Here is a 26,940-nt window from a genome sequence, read left to right on the forward strand (position 1 = left end):
GTGTGACGTGACCATCCGAGGGAGACAGACCAGGGGGGGGTGGGGGGCACTCAGCAGGTTCGGTTCAGAGCCGCTATAGCTCTGGGAATAAAGCTGTTTCTGAGTCTGGAGGTTCGGGCGTAGAAGGCCTTGTAACGTCTGCCGGAGTGAAGTAGTTCGAACAGTCCGTTACAAGGGTGTGAGGAGTCTTTATGGATGCTGACGGCCTTACTGAGGCACTGTGTGTGGTAGATGCCCTCCAAGGCTGGTAGCTGTGTCCCAATAATCCTCTGCGCTCTGTGGACGACGCGCTGAAGAGCTCTCCTCTCCGCCTCCGTGCAGCTAAGATACCACACAGAGATGCCGTGTAGATTGATGATAAAAAAAAAGAATTTAATCAATTTTAAAATAAGGCTGTAACGTAACAAAAAGTGGAAAAAGTGAAGGGATATGAATACTTTCTGAATCTTTGGAGAACATCCTTCCTATAACAGGGTGACCAAAATTAACACAATTGCCCAACCGCGACCTCACCAACGTCTTGTACAATTGTCACATAAACACAACACGAGGTATTTGTTCTAATTTTCTAAAAGCACGCAGATTTTCAGTGTTCTCGGCAATTTGTGATGCTGTGGTGAAGAAGTTTGGAACAAAGTGGGCGACTTATTGCACTGGGAGGGCGGGCGGGCGGTCACGTGCGGCTCGGGGGGGCGGAGGCCCCGGGCGGCGCGGGCGGACGGACGGACGGCCTCCAGCAGGGAGGGGAGGGGAGGAGCGGGGGGAGGGGAGGGGAGGAGCGGGGGGCGGGTCGGCTCGGCTCGCCACTGGCCACACCGTCCCAGCACGGCTCGCAATGCCGAATAAAAACAAGGAAGAGACGGTGAGGAGAGGCCGGCGCCGCGGAGGGTTTGGGGAGGGAGGGAGGGAGCTGGGGCCTAATGTGTGGGGCCGGGAGTTGGAATGGCGGTTGTACCCCCCCTTCCCCGGGCAGCGAGGCGAGGGGCCGATGGGCCTCCCACCGGGGAAGGGGGGGTACAACCGCCACTCCAACTCCAACTGCGGGAGGATGTTTGGTGGGAGGCCGTGGCCGCAAACCCGGCACTGACCGCTCGGTCTCTCTCCTCGCACCTCAACTCCCGGCTGATTGAGTGCTTGCTTTCTGCATCTGTCACTTAGGAACCTACTAAAAATGGGAAAAGCGGCACGGAGGACGGACAGGAGAATGCCGAACACGAGGTAAATGAATGGGGACGGCGGCGGCGAGCTGCTCCTGGCCGGCTGCAGCACAACTTACTTGGTCGCCCCTGCAGACAGACACACGGTGCTGGACCTGGAGTAACGCAGCGGACATCTCTGGAGAACACCAGCAATCTGAACCAGGGTCCCGACCCAACACAACACCTGTCTATCCATGTTCTCCAGGGATGCTGCCTGATCCGCTGAGTTACTCCAGCACTCTGTCTAGTTTTGTAAACTGGCATCTACAGTCGCTTGTGTCTACTACATTTCACGCAATTATAATATAATTGGGCGCAAGAACGCCTAACAGAATAACATTTAAAAGCGCGTTGTGAATGCAGATATAGAATTTCCTTCTCATCATCATCGGCTTCTATCGTTAGGGGAATCTGAAAGGGGCCGCTCACCACGCGTGATCTTTGCCGGTGGGCAAACCCCACACAACACACTACACACACGGCTCCTCACCAGCTCTCCTCGGCATATCTCCGAGCTGAAGGGAGCTGCTCGCCATCCATGTCATTGTGCAGATTTCACAGAAACACTTCGTAGTCTGCTCTCTCTGCACGCATTCATAACAAGAGGATTTCAGTATAGGAGTAAAGAGGTTCTTCTGCAGTTGTATAGGGCTCTGGTGAGACCACATCTGGAGTATTGTGTACAGTTTTGGTCTCCTAATTTGAGGAAGGACATCCTTGTGATTGAAGCAGTGCAGCGTAGGTTCACGAGATTGATCCCTGGGATGGCGAGACTGTCATATGAGGAAAGATTGAAAAGACTAGGCTTGTATTCACTGGAGTTTAGAAGGATGAGGGGGATCTTATAGAAACATATAAAATTATAAAAGGACTGGACAAGCTAGATGCAGGGAAAATGTTCCCAATGTTGGGTGAGTCCAGAACCAGGGGCCACAGTCTTAGAATAAAGGGGAGGTTATTTAAGACTGAGGTGAGAAAAACCTTTTTCACCCAGAGAGTTGTGAATTTATGGAATTCCCTGCCACAGAGGGCAGTGGAGGCCAAGTCACTGGATGGATTTAAGAGAGAGTTAGATATAGCTCTAGGGGCTAGTGGAGTCAAGGATTATGGGGAGAAGGCAGGCACGGGTTATTGATAGGGGATGATCAGCTATGATCACAATGAATGGCGGTGCTGGCTCGAAGGGCCGAATGGCCTCCTCCTGCACCTATTTTCTATGTTTCTAATCTCGTTCGCTATTCCACTAACTACTTGTGTCGGGTCCAGTGATGTTATTTACAGTGCCCTCCATAATGTTTGGGACAAAGACCCATCATTTATTTATTTGCCTCTGTACTCTGAGATTTGTAATAGAAAAAAAAAATCACATGTGGTTAAAGTGCACATTGTCAGATTTTAATAAAGGCCATTTTTACACATTTTGGTTTCACCATGTAGATATTACAGCAGCGTTTATACATAGTCCCCCCCATTTCAGGGCACAATAATGTTTGGGACACAGCAATGTCATGTAAATGAAAGTAGTAGTCATGTTTAGTATTTTGTTGCATATCCTTTGCATTCAATGACTGCTTGAAGTCTGCAATTCATGGACATCACCAGTTGCTGGGTGTATTCTCTGGTGATGCTCTGCCAGGTCTGTATTGCTGCCATCTTTAGCTTATGCTTGGTTTGGGGGCTAGTCCCCTTCAGTTTTCTCTTCAGCATATAAAGGGCAAGCTCAATTGGGTTCAGATCGGGTGATTGACTTGGCCACTCAAGAATTTACAATTTTCTAGCTTTGAAAAACTCATTTGTTGCTTTAGTAGTATGTTTGCTGTCGAATGAACTGCTGGCCAATGAGTTTTGAGGCATTTGTTTGAACTTGAGCAGATAGGATGTGTCTATGCACTTCAGAATTCATTAAGGGCCTGTCCCACTTTCCCGAGATACTCACGAATTCTCCAGAGTTTTCAAACTCGCAGAATGTTCGTAACGAGTCCGTAGGAGTAGCAGCTTGTTATGCCAGCCGTAGGTACTTGGGGCTATTGTTTTTACTTGTGGACATTTTTCATCAGGCCGAAAAAACGTCCCTACTTACCTGATGCCCCGAGTACCTACGGCTGGCATAATGAGCCGCTACGATATATCCACGGACTCGTTACGAACATTCTGCGCAACTACCATCAGCAGTTGTATCATCAATGAAGATACAAGAGCCAGTACCTTCAGCAGCCATACATGCCCAGGCCATAACACCCCCTGCCACCATGTTTCACAGATGAGGTGGTATGCTTTGGATCTTGGGCAATTCCTTCCCTCCTCCATACTTTGCTCTTGCCATCACTCTGATATACGTTAATCTTTGTCTCATCTGTCCACAAGACATTTTTCCTGAACTATGGTTGCTCTTTTAAGTACTTCTTGGCAAACTGTAACCTGGCCATCCTATTTTTGCAGCTCACCAGTGGTTTGCATCTTGCAGTGTAGCCTCTGTATTTCTGTTCATGAAGTCTTCTGCGGACAGTGGTCACTGACAAATCCACACCTGACTCCTGAAGAGTGTTTCTGGTCTGTCAGACAGGTGTTTGGGGATTTTTCTTTATTTATAGAGAGAATTCTGTCATCAGCTGTGGAGGTCTTCCTTGATCTGCCAGTCCCTTTGCGATTAGTAAGCTCACCAGTGCTCTCTTTCTTCCGAATGATGTTCCAAACAGTTAATTTTGGTAAGCCTAAGGCTTGGCTGATGTCTCTAACAGTTTTATTCTTGTTTCTCAGTCTCATAATGGCTTCTTTGACTTTCATTAGCACAACTTTGGTCCTCATGTTGATAAACAGCAATAAAGGTTTCCAAAGGCGATGGAAAGACTGGAGGAAAGACTAGGTGCTGAGAGCTCTCTTGAACCTGCAGTAAGGAGGCAATTAAACACACCTGAGCAATTACAGAGACCTGTGAAGCCATGTGTCCCAAACATTATGGTGCCCTGAAATGGGGGGACTTTGTATAAACACAGCTGTAATTTCTACATGGTGAAACCAAAATGTATAAAAATGGCCTTTAATAAAATCTGACAATGTGCACTTTAACCACGTGTGATTTTTTCTATTACATATCTCAAATTGTGGAGTACAGAGGCAAATAAATAAATGATGGGTCTTTGTCCCAAACATTATGGAGGGCACTGTAGATGCCATCTTGACACTGATTACATTTCTCGAGTTAAGATCAATCTAATTTGAAAAATATAAATTTTGTCCATGATACTTTCTATAACTGGATAACGCTGGCTGACCTGCCTTCCACCCAGACATGTGTGACCCTGATACAAAAGATTGATCTCTGTGAAATTAAAATTAAAATAATTTTAAACGTTACTTTACTATTCTGCAGACTGATAGTCTCCATCAAAATGAATGAGGTCTTTAATCCTGTGCTGGCCTAAGATCAGAGACATAATGTTTTTCTTTTAAGTCTCATTTCTTCCAACTGGAGTCCGGCAACAGTGTATGGTGACAAATGGAGCCGAAAAGTAAGTCTGGGACTAGCAGGAGGTCCATGCAAAACCAGGATCTATTTCAAATGACTGAATGCCGGAGGTTCCAAAGGCCACAGTCAGGAAGGTCTATTACATTCTGTTTTTAACGTGGAGACTAACAGCACTATTCATTCGGCAATAATGATTTTTAGAGCGGCGGAGAGATGCCTCTCGCCCTTTTTCTTGGTTTGAATTTCAAGTGTACATAAATGTAGCCCATTTTTAAAAATTGTACCAAACAAGATTTAAAACAAATCTGATATTTGGTTCAGTTATATTATTGCTTGCCATTGCTCATGATACTGAGCTCTTTTTTTAAAAAAAATTGCGGGTATTGCTATTTTATAGGAAAATGCTTTTAATTTGTACTAGACTAAGTGGGACCCATTGGGAGGGCTGGTCTCCCAACGCAATATTCCACTCTCCAGCAATTCCAATATTGGTGGCCAGGGGGGGACTTTCTGGAGCGCTAGTATGGGTGTTGTGGGCCGAAGAGACTGGTTTCCAGAGGGCCAGTATGGGTCGAATGGATTCTTAGGCTGGCAGCTCAGTCACTCAGGCCTGGTGGGCTGGCAACTCAGTCACTCAGGCCTGGTGGGCTGGCAGCTCAGTCACTCAGGCCTGGTGGGCTGGCAGCTCAGTCACTCAGGCCTGGTGGGTTGGCAGCTCAGAAACTGCCAGAGATTCTGCACAAAACAGATGAGAGACTCTGTGAGAGAGAAGGGGGAGTGGGTGGAGAATCAATTTTAGATATTTTTCATCTTTTTCTGCAGATCACAGCAATGAAGGAGGAAAGTCTATCCTGGCCTGGATCTCACAGGAAGCCAATGAAGGGAGGGAGAAAAATACTGGGGTGAGGTTTAATACTTGCAGGGGGAATACTTACTGATGGGCCGAAGGGGCTCTCAAAAAAAAATCTGAGCGAAGTCTCAGTGAAAGGCACTTTTTCTGGACTTCTCCTGGGGCACGGGCCTTTTGGGCCAAAATGCTCCTGGGCTTATACGGGCATTTTGGGCAAAAGGGACGGGTTTCTCGGCTAATAGGGGCCTTGTGGGCCAAAATTAGTGGATTCAGGCAGGCCATACATTTCATTTCCCTTTCAATTTCAAGCACAGGGCAGGCCAAACAACTCATTTAATTTTCCTTTGATTTCCATTTCCATTGCAGTTTCAAGCACAGGGCAGGCCAAACATTGCATTTTCACTTTATTTCCATATCCATTACAGTTTCAAGCACAGGGCAGGCCAAACAGCTGATTGCATTGTCACTTCATTTCCATTTCCATTGCAGTTTCAAACACAGGACAGGCCAAACAACTCATTTCATTTTCATTAAGGGCTAACAAATAATTTATTGCAAGTACATTGCAGACTCACAGTTCAGTTGATTAATAATAATAATAATACATTTTATTTATGGGCGCCTTTCAAGAGTCTCAAGGACACCTTACAAAAATTGAGCATGTATAGGAAAAACATGTAAGGGGAAATGAAATAAATAGTAGAGACATGACTAGTACACAAAGTAAAGACAGAATTCAATACAAAACACAGCATGAGGCAATTAATGCACAGATGAAAAGGGACGGGGACGTGGGGCTAAGGATAGGCAGAGGTGAAGAGATGGGTCTTAAGGCGGGACTGGAAGATGGGGAGGGACACGGAATTGCGGATCAGTTGGGGGAGGGAGTTCCAGAGCCTGGGAGCTGCCCTGGAGAAGGCTCTGTCCCCAAAACTGCGGAGGTTGGACTTGTGGATGGAGAGGAGACCGGCTGATGTGGATCTGAGGGACCGTGAGGGTTGGTAGGGGGAGAGGAGGTCAATGAGATATGTGGGGGCCAGATGGTGGAGGGCTTTGTAGGTGAGGACCAGGATTTTGTAGGTGATCCGGTGGGAGATGGGAAGCCAGTGAAGTTTTTTGAGGACTGGAGTGATGTGATGCCAGGATTTGGTGTGGGTGATGAGTCGGGCGGCTGCGTTCTGGACCAGTTGGAGTCGGTTGATGTAGGTGGAGCTGATGCCAAGGAGAAGTGAGTTGCAATAGTCCAGTCGGGAGGAGATGAAGGCATGGATGAGTCTTTCAGCAGCAGGCGGAGTGAGAGAGGGTCTGAGTTTGGCGATGTTGCGGAGATGAAAGAAGGAGGTTTTAATGACATGGCGATTCACAGCTTAGAATCACAGTTGTGGCCTCTCCCTCACGATGTTCCAGAGTGACTGACTCACTTGCAGACATCCAGGGTTTTATAGTCCTGCCCCCCACTTCATCATGGTGATTGACAGGCGAGAGGACCAATCAGCTGATCCCAAGATTTTTAAACACTCAAAAAATATATATTTTCGGGGTTGACTCAGCGGAGGAGGACTGAGTAAGATGGCCAAAAATCATAGCGATATAGGGTAGCGTTTTTTCTAAAATCAATATACAGCGCAGACAGGAAGGCGTCAAGATGAGACTTTTAGTTATATAGATCTCAAGATTTTTTAAACACTCATAACTTTTATTTTTCATTGATCGGAAAAATCCTCGGGGCTGCCTCAGCAGAGGAGGACTGTGAGTAAGATGGCCAAAAATCATAGCGATATAGGGTAGCGTTTTTTCTAAAATCAATATACAGCGCAGACAGTAAGGCGTCAAGATGAGACTTTTAGTTATATAGATCTCAAGATTTTTTAATCACTCATAACTTTTTTATTTTACATCGATCGGAAAAATCCTCGGGGCTGCCTCAGCGGAGGAGGACCACAGGAAGTGGTCAAGATGAGACTTTTAGTTATATAGATAGATTTTGGACAATGTTTTGCTCACCAAAGCAACAACAACAATTATTCTTACCAAATTTTACTTGTGCAATGTAAGTATTTCTTGTCAATGTCAGTTTATTTCCTGTGTCCAAATCTTGCCCCCACATCTTGTGGCAACATTTCATGAGAGATATTTGTTTTGCTGTATTTTCACAATCTTGGGGTTCAAAGCACCAAACAACTTCTTAATTGCGCTTTGGAATTCTAATTACTGTTTTGGTCTAAGAAATGCAGCAGCGTGTTTGAACATTGTTTCATTGCTATTTGTGGGGTTTGCCAATGACTAAATAATTCAGTTTAGTTGATTGTGGAATAAATATCCTTCAGTACAAAGCAGTCTCTTGTTTTTACATCAACAATAGTTGGTAACTGCAGCAGGAATTGCTACAAAATATAGAAGTATTCAGTAATTAAGGTATTGATATCATTCTAGAAAGACGCTGAAGATTGTGGTAGTGCTGTAGTTTGTTTTTACATCTATCTTGACATCCAAACTGACGGATGCATGCAGTGGTATCCTCTTGGACAGCACAGCACTCAGCTCTTCACTCTCCGCAGTCTCAGCATGGATATTGTGCTCCTTGTGGTGGGAACTGATCCTACAAAGCCTTGGAGTGGTGGTACCACGTCTATCTGGTAAAACTGGCAATAATGATAGCAAAACTCAACATTTTTTTGTAATAGAAATATCTTTTACCTGTTCATGTTGTAGTTTCACTTCACTCACATCTTGGCATTTAGCACAACTTGGCTTAGTTCACTTGTTGCTTTGTATTTAGCTAAGTGTTTCTAATTTAGTCGATGTGGAAATCCTAATTTTCAGGTTTTCCTCCAAATTTATTATATATGAAAACAGCCATACCTTTTTTTTTGTTGGATCTGAGGCAATACCTTATTTCTGTGATCTCTCCTGATTATCTTACCCTAATATAAAGTTTGAGGGTGCTTTGCTAGGGCGATTTGGGTCTACTCTGCATTTTGGAATAATAACCTCTTGGACTCCTTAAACTAATTTACTTAACCTACTTGTTCCATTTTTCTTTTTGTTTGTTTTATTGCAGAAATATGCTATAATGAGCTTCTCATGAAGCAGAAGCTTCATAAAATTGCCAAATTCTTGCAACTTTGTGAAGCTTCTGCATTTTCCACATCATTAAAGACCATATGATGCAACTTGTGTGGATGATTACTTTTGCTATCGAAAAACAAACTTCTCATTTGATGCAAAAACAAGCATTCTAGAGTTAAATATTCCAAAAGCTAAATATGAATTGCAAAGAATAAGAATATTCTACCATTAAATATACTTGGCAAAACCTGTAATTTCAGTTATCATTTGTGTGCCTCTCCCTCTTTGTTCATTCTACAAATTGGAATCGAATTGTCTAGTAATTTCTCCTCTAGTCATCTTCCACCACCTCCTGCCCCCTCCCTTTAGTCCACTTTTTTTCAGGTTACACAATAATTTGCTGGTGAACCCAGTAAGTTTAAAAGGAAATGGAAGCCGCAGAATTTCAGCTTGTATGTTTCAGACCAGCATTCCCGACTCTAGCTGCATACCCCAATGAGTGAGCCAGATGATGAACCATCATGATTTCCCCACAACCAGATGCTGGATTGTCAGAGTTTTACTGTATTTGTACACCTCAACAGTAAATATACACAGAGGGCAGCCATTTGGACCAACTTCCTCATCTCCTCCTTGCCGAAGGGATGTCAATTAAATACAGTGGCACCCAAACCCACACAACCGCTCTGGGCCTACCAAATATGTTGCTGTATTCTTGGAAACAAAATACAATTTATTAAAATAAGAATATTTGTTGGACGTGACTCTTTACTTGAGCTAAATAATGTTTTTGAACCAATAGATGTCTGTGAGTTTTCATTAACTGTAGTTTCCTTTTCCCAGTTCCCATATTTAACCTACAAAATCCAAAAGATGACCTTAAAAATAAACTAATGGAAGTAGTAGGTTGATTGAGATAGCCCCAGATCCAGCTAAAAACAAGTGTGGTTGATTTTCATATAATTAAATTGGGAGTAAAACATGAAAACTAGCATGAAATGGAAAAAAAAATACTTTGATCACGTAGCATTAGTGAATTTGTGTCCCTTCAAAGAAGGTCATATTAAAAATGGGAATAAAGAAATGGGTGAGAAATTAAATAGATTTTCTATCAGCCTTTGCACCAGAAAACATTATCTGTTGTGCAACAAACTTTCATAATCCTCCCTTGAAATAACTCTGCAATCCTATTGGTTAACCACCTGTTTTTGTATTTCAAAAGACCATGAAAAGAACACTGTTTTATAATAACTTGAGTTTTCCCAAAGTGCTTTACTACACTGGTAAAATTTATTTATTGCTATCATACAACAAGATAGCCAAACTGCATTGCAAGGTCTGGCACAATAAAGCGATATATCAAACGAAGTTCAATAAATGCTAGCTAGAAATTCCCAGCCATCCTTCAATGCCATGGGGTCTTTCATTATAAAGAGTTCCATTGGTGAGTTTTGGGACTGTACTGAAGAGACTGCTTGGAAGGTGAGTTTTAAACTTTTACGTGGCAAGGTAGAAATGCAACCATTGAGCAAGGCTACATTTTGTGGATTGGAGCACGTAAATATGTACTACAAATATTTACATTCTGTTTGGTAATTACTGCAGCACACTCATAGAAGAAGTATAATACACATTCTTTTCAACTAATCTATTTTGATACTTTTTGGATATATTTGGATTCTTGTCTGCCATTTCATATGAGTATGGTTATGTTTAATGGCGGTTGGACACAGAAAATTAAGTTGACAGAACACGTTTTAGTTGAATTTTGTAAATACTCTCTCTAACTTGGTAGATAAATTACATTGACAATTTGAGAATAATGTCAAAATCTATTTTTATCCAAGGCTGTACTGGGTTATGTTAATCTTGTTAAATATGTAACCAATGAAAAGTGAATAAGGAAAATGAATGCAAGTAGAATTGCATCCGTGTCCTAAGTCTCTGGCAGCAGGGAAGGAAAGGATCACTATTTCAGTAAAGTTACAATATATTAAAGTAGAATTGCATCACCACCTCATCAATTATTTACGCATTTGTATAATAATCTTCCACGGTAAGTCATGTAAAGTTTTTCATTGCAGGCATTTTTTTACAGATAGTGATACTTATTTATGTTAGGCTCTTCCAAACGAGTTAGCACTAGCAAAAATATTTCTCAATTCAAGCCAAATGTAACCAGAATACTTGAGTGTTAGTTTATACTGTTAAGTTAAAAGTTTAATTTTCATTTCTAGAAGCAGAATTAGGCCATTCAGCCCATCAAGTCTATTTTACCATTCAATCACGGCTGATTTATCTTTCCCTCTCAACCCCATTCTCCTGCATTCTCCCACTAACTCCTGACATGCATTTTTACTTTTAAAAAGAGCCATCACCTTATTATGAAGGGCCATACTCTTGATGTGACGTAAGAATATTTTAATAAACTATTACTTGGCAAGATATCATGATAGTCATTCTACTTGTAAGTCAGGGATCAGTACAAATGATCTGGAGATGTGAGCAAATTCTACATAGCACGTGGGGAATTTAATTTGTTAATTAAGTTAGGACTACTAAACTTCTATGAAGATTGTTATACTGCCAAGATGCCTCGAAAATCAAAATACTGAATGCTCAGGAGGTCAAGCAACATTTGTAAGAAAGACTAAATTATGCTTTAGATGACATTTTCTGGCCATTTGTGACTCCTGATCCACAGCAGTGTATTTTGTTTTAATTGTCCTCTGAAATGGTTTAGTTGGTCATTTAATGCAAGGGCCATTAGTTATCAACAATAAAGGTCACCTCATCAGTGAATGAAAAATGAAGACATTTTTACATAATATAGTAGAATGGCTGTAATGAAGGAGATATTGTTTCAAATATGCCAGTCATGAAACTTGCAACTTGTCTGGGTTTAATACCTCCGGGTAAACCTGAGTATTCGTTCCAACACGAAACGATGGATTTCCAGTTTCCTGACAAAACGTCTTCAGCGTGTGTGTGTGAACGGAAAGAGCTCCAATTGGCATCCAGTGTTGATTGGTACACCACAGGGCACAGTACTTGGCCCACACCTATTTTTGCTTTACATAAATGACATCCATGAAAAAGTCGCAAGTACGACCAGACTATTCGCTGATGATTGTTTGCTGTACCGTCCAATTAAGTCAACTGATGATGAAGTTGCTCTCCAAAAGGATCTCGATACTATGGTCGAGTGGTCACAACAATGGGGCATGCAGTTCAACCCTTCCAAATGTGAAACCATGCGTGTCACCTGAAAGAGGAATCCAGGCGTCACATCCTACAACATACTTGGTGTCACCGTTGAAGAATCCAAACAAACCAAGTATCTTGGCATCAAATTGCAAAATGATCTGCGTTGGAATGGTCAGACTCATCATGCAACAGTGAAAGCAACAGGTGTCCTAAACTTCCTGAGGCGCAACTTTCATCATTGTTCAGCTTCTGTCGAGGAGAAGCTGTATTTCACCCTCGTTCGACCTCATTTGGACTACGCAGTTGCAGCTTGGGACCCATACACAGATAAAAACATTTCATCCATCGAACATGTCCAAAGACAGGCCGCTCGATTTGTTACTAACACCTATGAGAGAGAAGCGAGTGTCACCAAACTTCTGAATTCTCTGGGGTGGAACCCTCTCCAAGACAGACGTGAAGCTCACCGTTTGACCTGTTTTTACAAAATGTTAAATGGTCAGCTAGACATAGATCACAAGACCTACACCAACCCCAAACCAATTAGGAGCAGACGAGGGCATTCGATCCAATTTGTGATCCCAGCTACAAAGACAGATGTGTACAGCAATTTGTTCTTCCCACGCACAATTAAAGCATGGAATAATCTCCACCAAACTATAGTTACCCAACCAGATGCAACAAAATTTAAAGTAGCACTTTCTTCCCAATAACCCTTTCTGGCTTAATCCCTCCCTTCACCACCTCCAGTTTAAATTCCAGTTGGAATATTTTGGAGGACCAAGTAACCAAGAACCAAGTAGAAGTGAGAGTGAATGACTGACACTAAAGCAGCCTTTCACCATGCAGCATCGATAAACCTTAATAAAATAAAAATCAAGTCAAAGTTTCACTCTGGAGTCATGTCTTCTCTGAAAATAGATGGCTGTGGTTGTTGGACGTTAATCTTGGGGCATTGCTGAATGTATATCCTGGCAGATTCCTCAGCCCAGCCATCTTCAACTGCTCCATTAATTAATTACATGTCACAAGAGGGTTTGTTTGTTACTACTTAAGAGATTTGGGAGCTGCAACAAAAAAGTGACCAAAGTGCAGATATTTGAAAGATATGCAAACATTTACAGAATTGCTACATAATCTTCCAAATTGTTTCACACTCAATCACAATTGATTCTACAATCAGACTGCATGTTCTACAGATGCACTATAGTAAGCTGACAGGATGTATCCCCTACTCCCAATTCCTCCGCCTACGCCGCATCTGCTCCCAGGATGAGACGTTCCACACCAGGGCATCGGAAATGTCCTCGTTCTTCAGGGAACGGGGATTCCCCTCCGCCACCATAGATGAGGCTCGCACCAGGGTCTCATCCATACCCCGCAACACTGCTCTCTCTCCCCATCCCCGCACTCGCAACAAGGGCAGAGTCCCCCTAGTCCTCACCTTTCACCCCACCAGCCAGCAAATACAACAAATAATCCTCCGCCATTTCCGCCACCTCCAACGTGACCCCACCACTCGCCACATCTTCCCATCTCCCCCTATGTCTGCCTTCCGCAAAGACCGCTCCCTCCGCAACTCCCTTGTCAATTCTTCCATTCCCTCCCGTACCACCCCCTCCCCGGGCACTTTCCGTTGCAACTGCAAGAAATGCAACACCTGTCCCTTCACCTCCCCCCTCGACTCCATTCAAGGACCCAAGCAGTCGTTCCAGGTGCGACAAAGGTTCACCTGTATCTCCTCCAACCTCATCTACTGCATCCGCTGCTCTAGATGTCAGCTGATTTACATCGGGGAGACTAAGCGGAGGTTGGGCGATCGTTTCGCCGAACACCTCCGCTCAGTCCGCAATAACCTACCTGAACTCCCGGTGGCTCAGCACTTCAACTCCCCCTCCCATTCCCAATCCGACCTCTCTGTCCTGGGTCTCCTCCATTGCCAGAGTGAGCAACACCGGAAATTGGAGGAACAGCACCTCATATTCCGCCTGGGTTGCTTGCGTCCTGATGGCATGAACGTTGAATTCTCCCAGTTTTGCTAGCCCTTGCTGTCTCCTCCCCTTCCTTAACCCTCGAGCTGTCTCCTCCCATCCCCCCGCCCTCGGGCTCCTCCTCCTCCCTTTTTCCTTCCTTCTCCCCCCCACCCCCCATCAGTCTGAAGAAGGGTTTCGGCCCGAAACGTCGCCTATTTCCTTCGCTCCATAGATGCTGCTGCACCCGCTGAGTTTCTCCAGCATTTTTGTGTACCTAGGATGTATCTCAGTCTGGAATGGCAAAAGCCATGATCTTGACCACTTGAACCTTTTGGGAGAATGGTGAACACGGAGCAGTCCATCACAGACTCGTCACTTCCTTCCATCCAGTCCATCTTCATGGTGATGGAAGTATCATAAAGGATGTGTATCACCCTGTTCATACTCTTTCCTCACTTCTAGGAGAAGATGCAGGAGCTTGAAGGCCTGGATGTTTGGACTTAAGAATAGCTTCATCCCCACTTGCTGGGGGTGCTGCCATGTACTCTTAACATTGCATTATTCAGTAATTTAGTTATTGCACATTAATATTCAAATTGCATACAATCTTGCACCATTCTGCTGTTTTGCATTCATCGTTGTATTTCTTGTTGCATCTATCATTACCATTTGTGCTGTTTACTCTGAGTATGCATGCTTGAGTATGAATTCTTCAGAATGGAGCTTCACATTGATCAAGGAATTGGTGTATATGACAAAAAACTAACCTGAATCTGTTAAAATTTGTATCTTTCATTGTTATTTATATTACATCTCTACATTGTACTTCTTTGTATTTTGGTGAAACTTTTTTGATGTAAGCTTTCTGTTGATCTCAACTATATTTGAAAACATTTCCAGCAGTCACAATAAAAATTCTGATCAACTACTTTTGTGTTCCTCACCTAGTAACGAGAAAATATACTGATTTGGATTTTTCTTTGAAATCCTGTTTATTTATAATTAGCCAAGCATTCATGGCCTAAGCCTAGGAATCTCTGACAGCTGATCCTTCCTACAAGAGGTCCCAGGTTACAACAGTGTTCCGTTCCTGAGAACTCTTCATGTTTTCAACTTATTGTAAGTTGGAGATGAACAAGAACATGTGGGAGAGGATCACAAAGAGCCGAGAGGAGAGTGAGCAGGTGCAGGGAGAGTTGCCGCCAGCTGTCTCACTGACTCGGTGAGTGAGCAGGTGAGGCTATTCAGTGCTCCCAGCTCGACTCAGTTGCAGCTTGGGGGAGTGTAAGGGATAGGGAGAGAAGGAGTGCGAAAACACCTCCTCTCCACCCACCAGGAGATGCCTACAGCCATGCAACAACTGCCAAATTCATCCCCATCCACCCCTCCAGTCCCCTAAACGTTCATTTTTGATGATGCATTATTTACTCAATAAAAAAGCTTTGCTTGCAGTGGAAGGATCTATGGGTGGATGGGCATGTATACAAATTTCATTTCTGAATACAAAACAACTTGAAATATTACTTTTCCTTTCACTGTAGTGTTGCATAAAATCTTATTCTGTGATAACAAAAATGACTTTTAAATTTCTTAAGTGATATTTGTTAGGCTTTTCATACAGTAACAGATGATTTAGATCTAAATATATAAAACTAAAAGTTGCAGCTTCACAAAAGCCAAGCTTCAACCAAGTTTTTATTTTGCAGAGTTCAAACAAGAGATCCAACAACAATACTCTTCCTACAACACAGTTAGCAAAGATAAAGCTTCCTGGTTCTACAGTAGTGAAGAAAGAAAAGCGACAGAGTTCTTCTCGGTTCAATATCAGTAACAACAGGGAACTACAAAAACTACCACCTTTGAAAGGTAATGTTTGTTCATTTTTATGGATCTAACTAAGGCAATTTTTAAGTTGATCAATCCACTTAGATGTAGCTGATGGAAAATCAAAAGAAATCTGTTGCTATGCAAAGCTTAAAATACAATGGTACTTTATTGACATGTAACGAGGCACAGTGAAATTCGTGGTCATTGTGCCATGAGGCACAAGATGGTGGTGTAGGCAAGTGTTGAAACACATGTGGTAGTCGGTGCAGGTCAGAACCTGGTTGTAGAGCCAGGAGCAACAGGGATCACCGAGGGTGAGCAGTTGCACAGAACTTCTGTCGGAGAGAGGAGAACTTCTTCAAAGTAGACCATTTCGCAGTGGGGCAGTCAAAATATAGAAACAAAGAACTGCACATGCTGGTTTGCAAAGAAAGGCACAAAATGCTGGAGTAACAGCAGGCCAGACAGCATCCCTAAAGAACATGGATAGGTGACCTTTCGCGTCAGGACCCTTCTTCAGACCGATTGCAGGGGTGGGGGGAAAGCAAGCTGGAAGAGAAAGCTAGATGGAAGAAGGTAAGGTTCTTGGGTTAGTCACCTAAAATTGGACTATTCAAGGTTCATACAGTTGGGTTGGAAGCTAAGCAAGCTGAGGAGGCCCAAGGCAGAAAGGTCAGTTGGGAATGGGAAGCGGAGTTTAAATGGTCAGCAGCCAGGAGATCTGGTCGGCTTTGATAGACTGAGCGCATTCAGCAAAATGGTCGCTGAGTCTATGGTTGGTCTCGACGAAGTAAAGGAGGCCGCACCGGGAACACTGGATGCGGTATATGAGGTTAGAGGACGTGCACGTGAACCTTTGTCTCATCTGGAAGGACTGTTGGGATTCCTGGATGGAGGTGAGGGTGGAGATACAAGGACAGATTATATCTCCTGTGGTTGCAGGGGAAAGTACCTAGGGAGGGGGTAGTTTGAGTGGGGAGATGAGTGAATCAAGGAGTTGGGGAGGGAGAGATCTCTGCGGTAGGCACAAAGGAGTGGGGATGGGAAGATGTGACTGGTGGTGTGATCACGTTGGAGATGGCGGAAATGTTGGAGAATGATGTGTTGGATGCGGAGGCTATTGGGGTGAAAGGTCCAGGGGAAGACTATACTTGTTCGGTCTGGGGAGAGGCGGAGTGAGAGGACAACTATAGGACAAGGAGACGTGTGTAAGGGATCTACATATGACAGCAGGAGGAAATCCATTATCATATGTTCTACAATGTAAAGATCATCCTCAGAGCAACCTGGTGGAGATGGAGATACTGAGAGTAGGGGATAGCATTTTTGCAAGTGGCAGGGTGGAAGGAGGTGTAATCCAAACAACTGTGGAGTTGGTGGGTTTGTAAGTTGGTGGGTAAGTTGATAATCTGTCCCCTGTGAAGGAGACAGAGATCAAGAAATGGGAGAGAGGTGTTAGAGGTTCCAAATGAATTTGAGATCAGGGTGGAAGCTAGTGGTAAAATTAATGAAATCAGTGAGTTCTGCACTGCACAGGAGACAGCCTTGATGTAGTTGTTGGTTTAAGGGAGGAAAAAGTTTGGGTTTGGTGCTAGTGTACGTTTGGAATAAGGACTGCTCAATGTAACCAACAAAACGGCAGGCATAGCTGGGACCCATGCGAGTGCCCATAGATACACCTTTAACTTGAAGAAAGTGAGAGGAGTCAGGAGAGAAGTTATTGATGGTGAGGACATGTTCCTCCAGGCTAAGGAGAGTGTTAGTAGAGGAAAATAGATTATGTCTCTGTTCAAGGAAGAACCCGAGGGCCTTGAGACCTTCCAGGTGGGAGATGGAGGTGTAAAGGGACAGGACATCCATGGTTAAGATGAAACAATGGGGGAATGGAAATTGAAAGTTATTGAAGGGTGTGTGAGGTGTTTCAGATGTAGATGGAAAGAGACCAGACCAGAGGATCAAAGTATTTTGGAGATGACTTCAGTGCGACAGGAGCAGGTGGAAACGATGGGTCTAGCAGGGTATTCCTGTTTATTGACTTTTGGAAAGATATAGAAGTGGGGAGTGCAGGGCTGGGAAACAATAAGGTTGTAAGTTGCGAGGAGAGATTGCCAGAGGTTATAATCGCTAACAGTCTGGGAGATGATGGCCTGGTGTTCATCTGTGGGGTCATGGTCAAGGGGTAGGTATGAGGAGGTGTTTGAGAACTGGCAGACATTTTGCCTGACAGAATACAACACCACCTCCCTTGTCGGCAGGTTTAATAACAATGCTGGGACTCTTGCCGAGAGAGCACAGGGCTGTGAGTTCAGGGGCAAGATTGCAGTGGGGGTAAGGGGAGTGGGGAAGTCAAGATGATGATGTTGCATGGGCAATTGGAAATAAGGTTATTTATAGAGGATAGAAGGCCAATAGGCGTCCATGAAAAGGAGGAATGTTAGAGATGGTAGAAGGTGAATAATCCTTACTAGAGAAAAAGATCTGGAGGTAGAGGCAACAAAAGAAGAGCTCCACACCATGGCAGGCTCAGAACTACAATCCTATCTTGACATCCTATCTCACATCTCTGTAGCAAATGAGGAAGTGCATGCAGCAAAACACCTGGGTATGGAAAGATAAGTGGCAAGTAACATTTACACCACAGAATGTTATCTCCAACATGAGAGAAATCCAGCCACTCTTGATATAATAATACTCACACAATCATATTTTAGAAGCAAGGTGCTAGATTCCTCCTCCATAATCCTTGAGTACAATTAGTCCCACCAGCTGGATGGACAAGGGTGGTTGTACTGATGGGCAGGAAGTGGTGAGTAGCCCTTGCAATCCCCAGCATTCACCACCGTCTTGGATGGGATACTAAGTAACAATCTCCAACATGAGATGGCACTTCAATGATGTTCATGGCATTATCATCACTGAGTCCCTCCTGGGAGTTACTATTGACCAAAACATTCAGTTGTACTTTTCTTAAATATTGTGTCTGCATGAGCAGAACAAAAGTTGGATATCCTACAGCAGTGCCTCTCGTTCTGAAGCTCTTTCCATTGACTATAAATACGAACATTTGGTGCATGACAGAATTCTCTAAACTTGGCTGGATGTGTGTACTACCAACAACTCAAGCATTACCGTCGACAGTAACGCATCCCATGTGATTGTTGCTACATCAAATACCCTAATCATCTATTTTCTCCACCACTGGCTTGAATGTGGATCATTAAGAAAGTCTACTGCAGTTATTTGACCAGACAATTCCAACAATACCTACAACCTTTACCACCAAGGAAGATAAAGGATAGAAGAGGCATCAGATCACCGCCTTCACTATCCTAACTTCAAAATATTTTCTGCACTTTTGGCCTCTCTTTGCCTCAATTCTGGAATGTTCTACCCATTAGTACTCTGGGGAAAATATAGAACTTGTGTGTGTTCTTATTGCATCTTCATGGGGTGCTCAATATCAGTCTGAATGCTACTTTTCCACTTTGAGCAGTCCTGGTCCAGGTATTCCAAAGGGACAAGGGGACATTTTTGTATGGCAGACAATGTTTTTGGTTTTCTTGCTTTTGGAGCCACACAATTATTGTATATACAATAGCAGATCAGCAGCTGGGTTTATGCAACACCCAAAACCTTTCCACCATCTTCCAGGCATAATTCAGAAGCATTATGGAAAACTTGCCTGGATGGATGCACCTAAAGTGCTCAATATTGTCCAATTTGGACTGACACCCATTCCACTACCCTAAGCATTAATCCATACCACCACGTGGATGAAGTCTGTACGTTCTATAAAAAAATACTGCTGTTGCATGCCTAGGCTATTCTAACGATGCCCAAATCTGTAATCTCAATCACCAAGAAAGGCAAAGGAATCGGGCAGATGAGAATGTCATGTCCCCTGGTAAATCACGCTATCCTGACCTAGGAAAATATTTTCTTTTCATTGTCTCTGGGTTCAATCTTAAATTCAACGTTACAAACAATATTAAGGGAATACCTTTGCAATAGTCATGGTGATTCAACCTACACCTGTTCAAATGCATTTTGGGATGAGCAATAAATCCTGGCTTTGCCAGATCCTATGAATTGAGTTAATTAAAAGTAAATTGAATCTGTACACTGCTGCCACAATTTGAAAGTTGTAAAGACTGCTGACCAAAAGCTTTGCCAAGGTTCCAATTAGAGAGTGATCATGAAGGGAATGCCAAAGAGTAGATAAATGAAAATACAGTGCCACAGTCTATCAAAACGTGGCATTTCTGCCCTCTACGTTTAATAATGTAAGCAATGTAATTAATGGTGATATTTAAGAGGGAGTTAGATGTGGCCCTTGTGGCTAAAGGGATCAGGGGGTATGGAGAGAAGGCAGGTACAGGATACTGAGTTGGATGATCAGCCATGATCATATTGAATGGCGGTGCAGGCTCGAAGGGCCGAATGGCCTACTTCTGCACCTATTCTCTATGTTTTCTATGTTTCTAATGGGGTTTTATGGCGAATTGTATAAAAATAGAATTATCTGTTTAAAAATATTTGAATTTCCAACCTTAATGCTCAATTTCCAATTTGATCCTGCGGCTTTAAGATAAAACGGACAATAACACATTTTTCCATAGCTCTAGAAGAAATAATTACTACTTAATAACATTGACTAATAATATTATGAGTCCCATTCTTGCTTACAAGAGTAATTCTCTTTGTTATTCTTGCACTAATTTGTACGCTAAAATATTAGGTATTCTATGATGTAAAAAGAAAAAAACGAATTATTTGGCATGTCAAAGACTATCTGTGAAAAGAGAAACCATAAACAGTGATATAGACCTGAAGCGTTAACTTTGGAGTGTTCTAGAAATTTCTGTTTTCGTTTATATTCTTGATTACCAATATTCACAATATTTTTCATGTGATGTGTCATATGGTGTCTGACCCAAGAAATTAGAACAATTTAATATTTATTATCAGTAATTAAAAACAAGTATTTGTCTGTATTAACCAGTGTTCGGACAACCATATTGGACCCACATCTTAAAATGTATGGAAACCCCTTTTCTTTAATTAAACATTATAATGACGAAACCTTTCCCACTGGGAGATTGTTTTGGAAATAAATGAGGAAACATTAAGTGCAAAAATGATCATCCAAATGTTGGTTTAATTCGGAATGTACAGATAGTGTCTTTCTCGAAGCAATGTTATTAATGGGATTTTTTGAAGAATTGTATAAAAACATAGGATTATCTGTTTAAAAATATTTGAATTTCCAACCCTAATGCTCAATTTCCAACTTGATCCTGCGGCTTTAAGATAAAACGGACAATAACACATTTTTCCATAATTCTAGAAGAAATAATTACTCAAATAGCTCGCTTCTGTGCAAAATGTTAGCAATGCGGCAAGTTTCGAATATCTGATAGACCTGACAGTTGTTAAATCCAAATGGAACTTCATATGCGCCGTGTTACTAATGCAAGGTGTCGAGGTGGTGACATCGACCTGGTTTTTTTTAAATTTGAGATGAGATGGAGGGGGGTGGGGGAATCAAGGTTTTAAAAATAAATGAAAACAGCTTTCACAAGTTTGCCAGGGTTGAATTGAGAGGTCGGGGAAGGAGTGGAGGCGAGCAGTAATGTGATCAATGCCCAGGCTGGACAGAGTGACGGCCAATCAGCACTGCCTTTCTATTTGCAGTTTGCTTGTCATTTTATGTAGTCATTGCTGCCCAATCGGCTCTCGGCTCGTCGCTGACATCACTAACTAGCCTCTTCCCTTCCTTGGGTCGCTTCATTTTCTAAGTGTATTGTGTTAAAATGGAGTCTGGTGTCTAGCCCCAAGAAACAGCTTGTTCTGCTGTTCCAGGCTAGATGTTGACATGTAACAGAGCTGGTAGCAGGATGGTGGTGGACGCAGCTGGTTCAAATGGGCCTTTCCAGCCCACGGGCCTCCAACACTTTCGAGGTGGGTTGAAATGTGTGCAGCAGCAGCGGAGTCCCGCTCTTGCTTATCTGTTCGTGCAAAGCTTTTGTGAGGTGAGATCTGAAAATAATAGAAGTGCTGGCTCGTAGAGGGGGGTTATTAAAGCTTTTGCTCCGCAAGCGTATTTAGTTAAAATAATCGAATAGATCCCAGAAAAGGCTGCATATATGCGTTAAGTAAAACTGCTTCGGTGCATGGAAGTGTGTCATACCTATGTGGGGTTTGAGTTTGCTGCTTCCCACTGCCGCTGCTGCTGCTGTCACGGTCCTGGTCCCATCCCCCAGCACAGCAAGCTGATGTCAAAGGAAGTGAGCTCATCGGCTTACAAGAGAAATTGAGATTGGGGGCTGGGCATTGGCCTAGACCTCATTTTCTGTCGAAGTTGCTTGCAATAACTTGGAGCTACTAGTGCATTTTTTGTAATGTAGTTTCGGTTAAATCTACCTCGATTTTCTTTTCTTTTTTTTTTTTATCCTCTTCGCGCCTAGTTTAGCCAATGTCTGGCCGATCTGTAATAAATTGATTTGCAGCTTGATGGATTTACTGCTTGTTTTTTTAAAAGGGAAATTTTGGAATGTTATGTATGTGCAGGGTGAGACCTTTCTGGGACTTGTAATAATTAACAAATATTTAGACGCTACTTTTAGTATTACGTTCCTTGAAAAAAAATCAAGCTTCCTAATTTTTATTTCGGTTCTACTGAAAGCACACTCCAAAACTTTTTCACGTGATTTATGTGTACTGTGATATTTGTAAGAGCGATTATGTTCCACATAGGGATGCGATAGTTATGTCAAATTTGGTGCGTGGAAAATGTATTTGTTAAAATCTTTTTCAACATTGGTTGTCAAATCCTCACCTGTTACATAAGCACACAATATTCTGCTTGCTGGCTTCTTAAATTTTCGATTTAATTAGCCCAGGTCTTCAACAATTCCCATAACCCAAAGTGAGAGATCAGTACACACAAGTTTAACTGACTGTCCTTCTAAGTTATTGATGTAGAAACTAACAATGCTGGAACCCCCTTTAATATTTTTCAAATTACAGCATTCTATATTTGACAATGCTGACATATTTTGTAGGATGACTTGCATGATGTCAAGCTGAAATTCAGATTAGTATTAAGCAACTGCATGTGTTTTATAGTGGTTAGGCTGATGGATGAATACGTTTTATTTTCTCATTCCCGGATGCGGACATTTACCAGCTCCACTAAACGAATTGTGCTTAGAAATTGCAGTGATTTTAGTTCAAAGTTGGCACATAGCTCAGGATGCAAACCTAACATATCTTTGGAGCAGACACAAAATGCTGGAGCAACTAATTGGGTCAGGCGGTATCTCTGGAGAAAAGGAATAGGTGACATTTTGGGTCGAGACTCTTCATCAGACTAAGAGTAAGGGAGGGGTACAGATCAGCACAAAGCCTGCATCGATGATTTGGGAGAGGTGGAGCACACAATGGACCATTGTTGGCTGGGGACGAGGTGATGAGTGATACAGTGTGGTAACAGGCTCTACGGCCCAACCTGCCCACACCAGCTACACTAGTCCCACCTGCCTGTGTGTGGTCCATATCCCTCCAGACATCCTATATATGTACATTTCTAACTGTTTCTTACACGTTGGATAGTCCCAACCTCCTCTGGCAGCTTGTTCCATACACCCACCACCCTTTGTGTGAAAAAGTTACCCCTCAGATTCCTATTAAATCTTTTCCCCTTCACCTTGAATCTATGTCCTCTGGTCCTCGATTCCCCTACTCTGGGTAAGGGACTCTGTGCATCTACCCGATCTATTCCTCTCATGATTTTGTATACCTCCACAAGATCTCCCCTTATCCTCCTGCATTCCATGGAATAGAGACCCAGCCTACTCAACCTCTCCCTATAGCTCAGACCCTCTAGTCCTGGCAATATCCTCTTAATCTTCTCTGAACCCTTTCAAGCTTGACAATATCTTTCCTATAACATGATGCCCAGAACTGAACACAATACTCTAAATGCAGTCTCACCAACGTCTTATACAACTGTAACATGACCTCCCAATTTCTTTACTCGGGAATGATGGAATACAAATGGTGAAATTAGCAAAAGGTCTAAGGTGAGGGATGGACCGAGAGAGAGGGAATGTAAGGGTTACTTGAAGTTAGAGTAATCATTAGTTTGCTGCTGGGCGGTAAGCTGCCCAAGCAAAATATGAGGTGCTGTTCCTCCAATTTACGTGTGGTTTCACTCCGAGGCTCAGGACAGAACGATCAGAATGAGAGAGGGAATTAAAGTGTTTGGCAACTGGGTATCGCGTAGGGCAAGGCAGACTGAGCGAAGGTGTTCAGCGATACGGTCGCCCAATCTGCACTTGGTCGTGCCGATATATAGGAGCCCACACTTGGAACAGCAGATACAGTAGATGACATGAGGTTCGAGGAGGTGCAAGTGAATCACTGCTTCACCTGAAAGGACTGTCGTGTTTCCTGGATGGAGTCGAGGGTTGAGGTATAGGAACAGTTGTCGCATCTCTTGAGGTTGCACGGGAAAGTACCTGAGGAGGGGGTGGGAAGGGATGAGTTAATCGGGGAGTTGCAAAGGGAACGGTCACTGCGGAAAGGGGTGGAGATGGGAAGATGTGATTGGTGGTGGGATCCCATTGGAGGTGGCGAAAATGTTGGCTGTATGCAACGACTGATGGGATGAGGATTAGGGGGACTCTGTCCTTTTTGCCACTCGGGGAAGGGGGAGCAAGAGTGGAGCTACGGGCTACCGAGGATTGCTGACATCTCAGATCTCCTGGTATGGAACACCTCATCTTGGGTACAGATGCGACAGAGGAATAGGGAGTAGCGGTGAGAGCCTTGCAGGAGGCAGGGTGGAAAGAAGTGTGGTCTAGATAGGTGTGCGAGGCAGTGAAAGTCTATCTCCTGTGATGGAGACAGATCAATAAAAGGGAGCGAGGTGTTGGAATTGGTCCCAGTGAATTTGCAGATGGAAACTTTCACGACCTAATTGGCGACCTCTGCCGAGTTTGCCCTTGACTCGTACTCACAGCATGGTAGCAATTAGGTCGTAGGAGGTCTTCGTAACTCTTCCTCATGCTCCGCGTACTCGAGGCCTCAAGTAGGTCACGTCGTTTCTTCCAGCCTGATAAAAAATGTCCACGAGTTTTTTTTTTTTAAAAGGTCGGCATGGAAAAAATTGATACTTTTTACTTGTAGGTAGGTCGTAGTGGGTTGTGATGGTAGTCGTATGTAGTTGTAGGTCGGTAACTGGCCCGAGAAAAAAATGTAAACGTGACATCATTTTATCATGTGATAATTTTCCACTTGTAGCTAGTCGTAGTTGGTCTTAGGTGTGGAAGACTGAGGTCGAGGGGGGTCGTAGGAGGTCGAAGATATAGTCGTAGGTCTTTTACTTTGGCGAGTCAACGCGACCTTGACATTTTTTTCAACTCGTCTAGGGTCTTCTAAACTTGTGGATTAGGTCGTCTAAGTGGGACAGGGCCTTAATATGTTCTACCTGTTTTCTCTGAATCCATAAGTATATATTTCAAATTTGTTAAATGTCATTGCTCAGTGAGAGCATCAATATGGGATAGCGCCATACAAACAAACACCCTTTACTGCTTTTTTCCCCCCAATTGTGTAATTTATAAGTTCATAAGTTGTAGGAGCAGAATTAGACCATTTGGCCCATCAGGACGACTCCATCATTCAGCCATAGCAGACTTATCTTTCCCTCTCAACCCCATTCTCCTGCCTTCTCCCCATAATTGTTGACACTCTTACTAATCAAGAACCCATCAATCTCCACCTTAAAAAATATGCGTTGACTTGGCTTCCACCGCTTTTTATGGCAATGAATTCCACAAATTTACCACCCTCTGACGAAATAAATTCCCCCATCTCCTTTCTAAGGTTATGTCCTTTTATTCTGAGGCTATGGCCTCTGGTCCTAGACTCTCCCACTAGTGGAAACATTCTCTCCACATCCACCCTATCTAGGCTTTTCACTATTCGGTAAGTTTCAATGAGACCCCACCACATCTTTCTAAACTCCAGTGAGTGCAGGCCCAGTGCCATTAAACACTCATCATATGTTAACCCAATCATACCCAGGATAATTCTTGTAAACCTTCTCTGGACCCTCTCCAACGCCAGCACATCCTTCCTCAGATATGGAGCCCAAAACTTCTCACAATATTCCAAATGTGATCTGACCAGTGCCTTATAAAGCCTCAGCATTGCATCCCTATTTTCGTATTCTAGCCCTTATGAAATAAATGCTAGCATTGCATTCACTTTCTTTACTACCAATACAACTTGCAGATTAACTTTTTGGGAATCCTGCACCAGCACTCACAAGTCCCTTTGTTTGCACCTCTGTTTTCTGAATTATTTCCCCGTGTAGAAAAAACTCTACACCTGTATTCCAACTACCAAAATGCATGACTCCATGCTTTGCTACGCTGTATTCCATCTGCCACTTCTCTGCCCACTCTCCCAATCTGTCCAAGTCTTTCTGCAGATCCCCTGGCTTCTCTGCACTACCTGATCCTCCACCTATCTTCATATCATCTGCAAACTTGGCCACAAAGCCTTCAGACCCTCATCCAAATCATTGATATACGACGTGAAGAGTAGCGGCTCCATCACTGACCCTTACGGAACACCACTAGTCACTGGCAGACAACCAGTAAAAGCCCCCAATAGTGCCATTCTCTGCCATGCAGCCAAACTGCTATCCATGTTGGTATCTTCCCTCTGATACCTTAGGGCTCTAATCTTTAGCAGCCTCATGTGCAGCACCTTATCAAAGGCCTTCTGAAAATCCAGGTATATCACATCCAGTGTCTCTCCTTTGTCTATCCTACAATTTACTTCCTCAAAGAATTCCAACAGGTTCGTCAGGCAAGATCTCCCTTTCCCACAACCTGACTTTGGCCTATAATCATGAGCTTCTAAGTACTCTGAAACCTCCTCCTTTATAATGGACACTAGTATCTTATCTACCACTGAAGTCAGGCTAACCGGCCTATGATTTCTACTCTTCTGCTTTGCTCAATTGAACAACGGAATAATATTTTCAATTTTCCAATCATCTGGACCCTCTCCTGACTAGTGATTCTTGAAAGATCGTAACTAATACCTTCACAATATCTGAAACCACCTCTTTCAGAACCCCCGGGTGCGGTCCATTTGGTCCAGGTAACTTATCTACCTTCAGACTTTTCAGCTTTCGAAGCATCATACCAACCAATCTCTAACTATTCTACAAGCTCATCCACCTTGTTTCTTATACTACGCGCATTCAAATACAACACAATACATTACTTCTCAGTAATAGCCACTCCACTAACTTCCACCCCTGACACT

General features: G+C 43.2%; 1 protein-coding gene and 1 long non-coding RNA gene across 3 annotated transcripts in view; both read left to right on the forward strand.

Moving 5' to 3' along the window:
• The first annotated feature begins 685 nt into the window (after positions 1-685).
• Positions 686-26,940, forward strand: part of ppp2r5c (protein phosphatase 2 regulatory subunit B'gamma) — a 113,709-nt gene continuing 87,454 nt past the window's right edge. Inside the window, exons 1-3 of one of the 2 annotated variants that reach the window (XM_033026521.1) lie at positions 686-862; positions 1,159-1,218; positions 15,471-15,630. In XM_033026521.1, coding sequence (XP_032882412.1) covers positions 836-862; positions 1,159-1,218; positions 15,471-15,630 — 247 coding nt within the window. In that variant the 5' untranslated portion in view covers positions 686-835. Of the gene's footprint in view, positions 863-1,158; positions 1,219-15,470; positions 15,631-21,333; positions 21,553-26,940 lie in introns of those variants that run through there. The other variant, XM_033026523.1, reaches the window with a different exon arrangement.
• Positions 5,524-9,343, forward strand: LOC116976679. Its single transcript, XR_004413020.1, has 2 exons — positions 5,524-5,567; positions 8,969-9,343. It is a non-coding gene; the product is annotated as an uncharacterized LOC116976679 (long non-coding RNA).

This window comes from Amblyraja radiata, chromosome 9 (assembly GCF_010909765.2).
Source record: "Amblyraja radiata isolate CabotCenter1 chromosome 9, sAmbRad1.1.pri, whole genome shotgun sequence".
Classification (NCBI taxonomy): Eukaryota; Metazoa; Chordata; class Chondrichthyes; order Rajiformes; family Rajidae; genus Amblyraja; species Amblyraja radiata.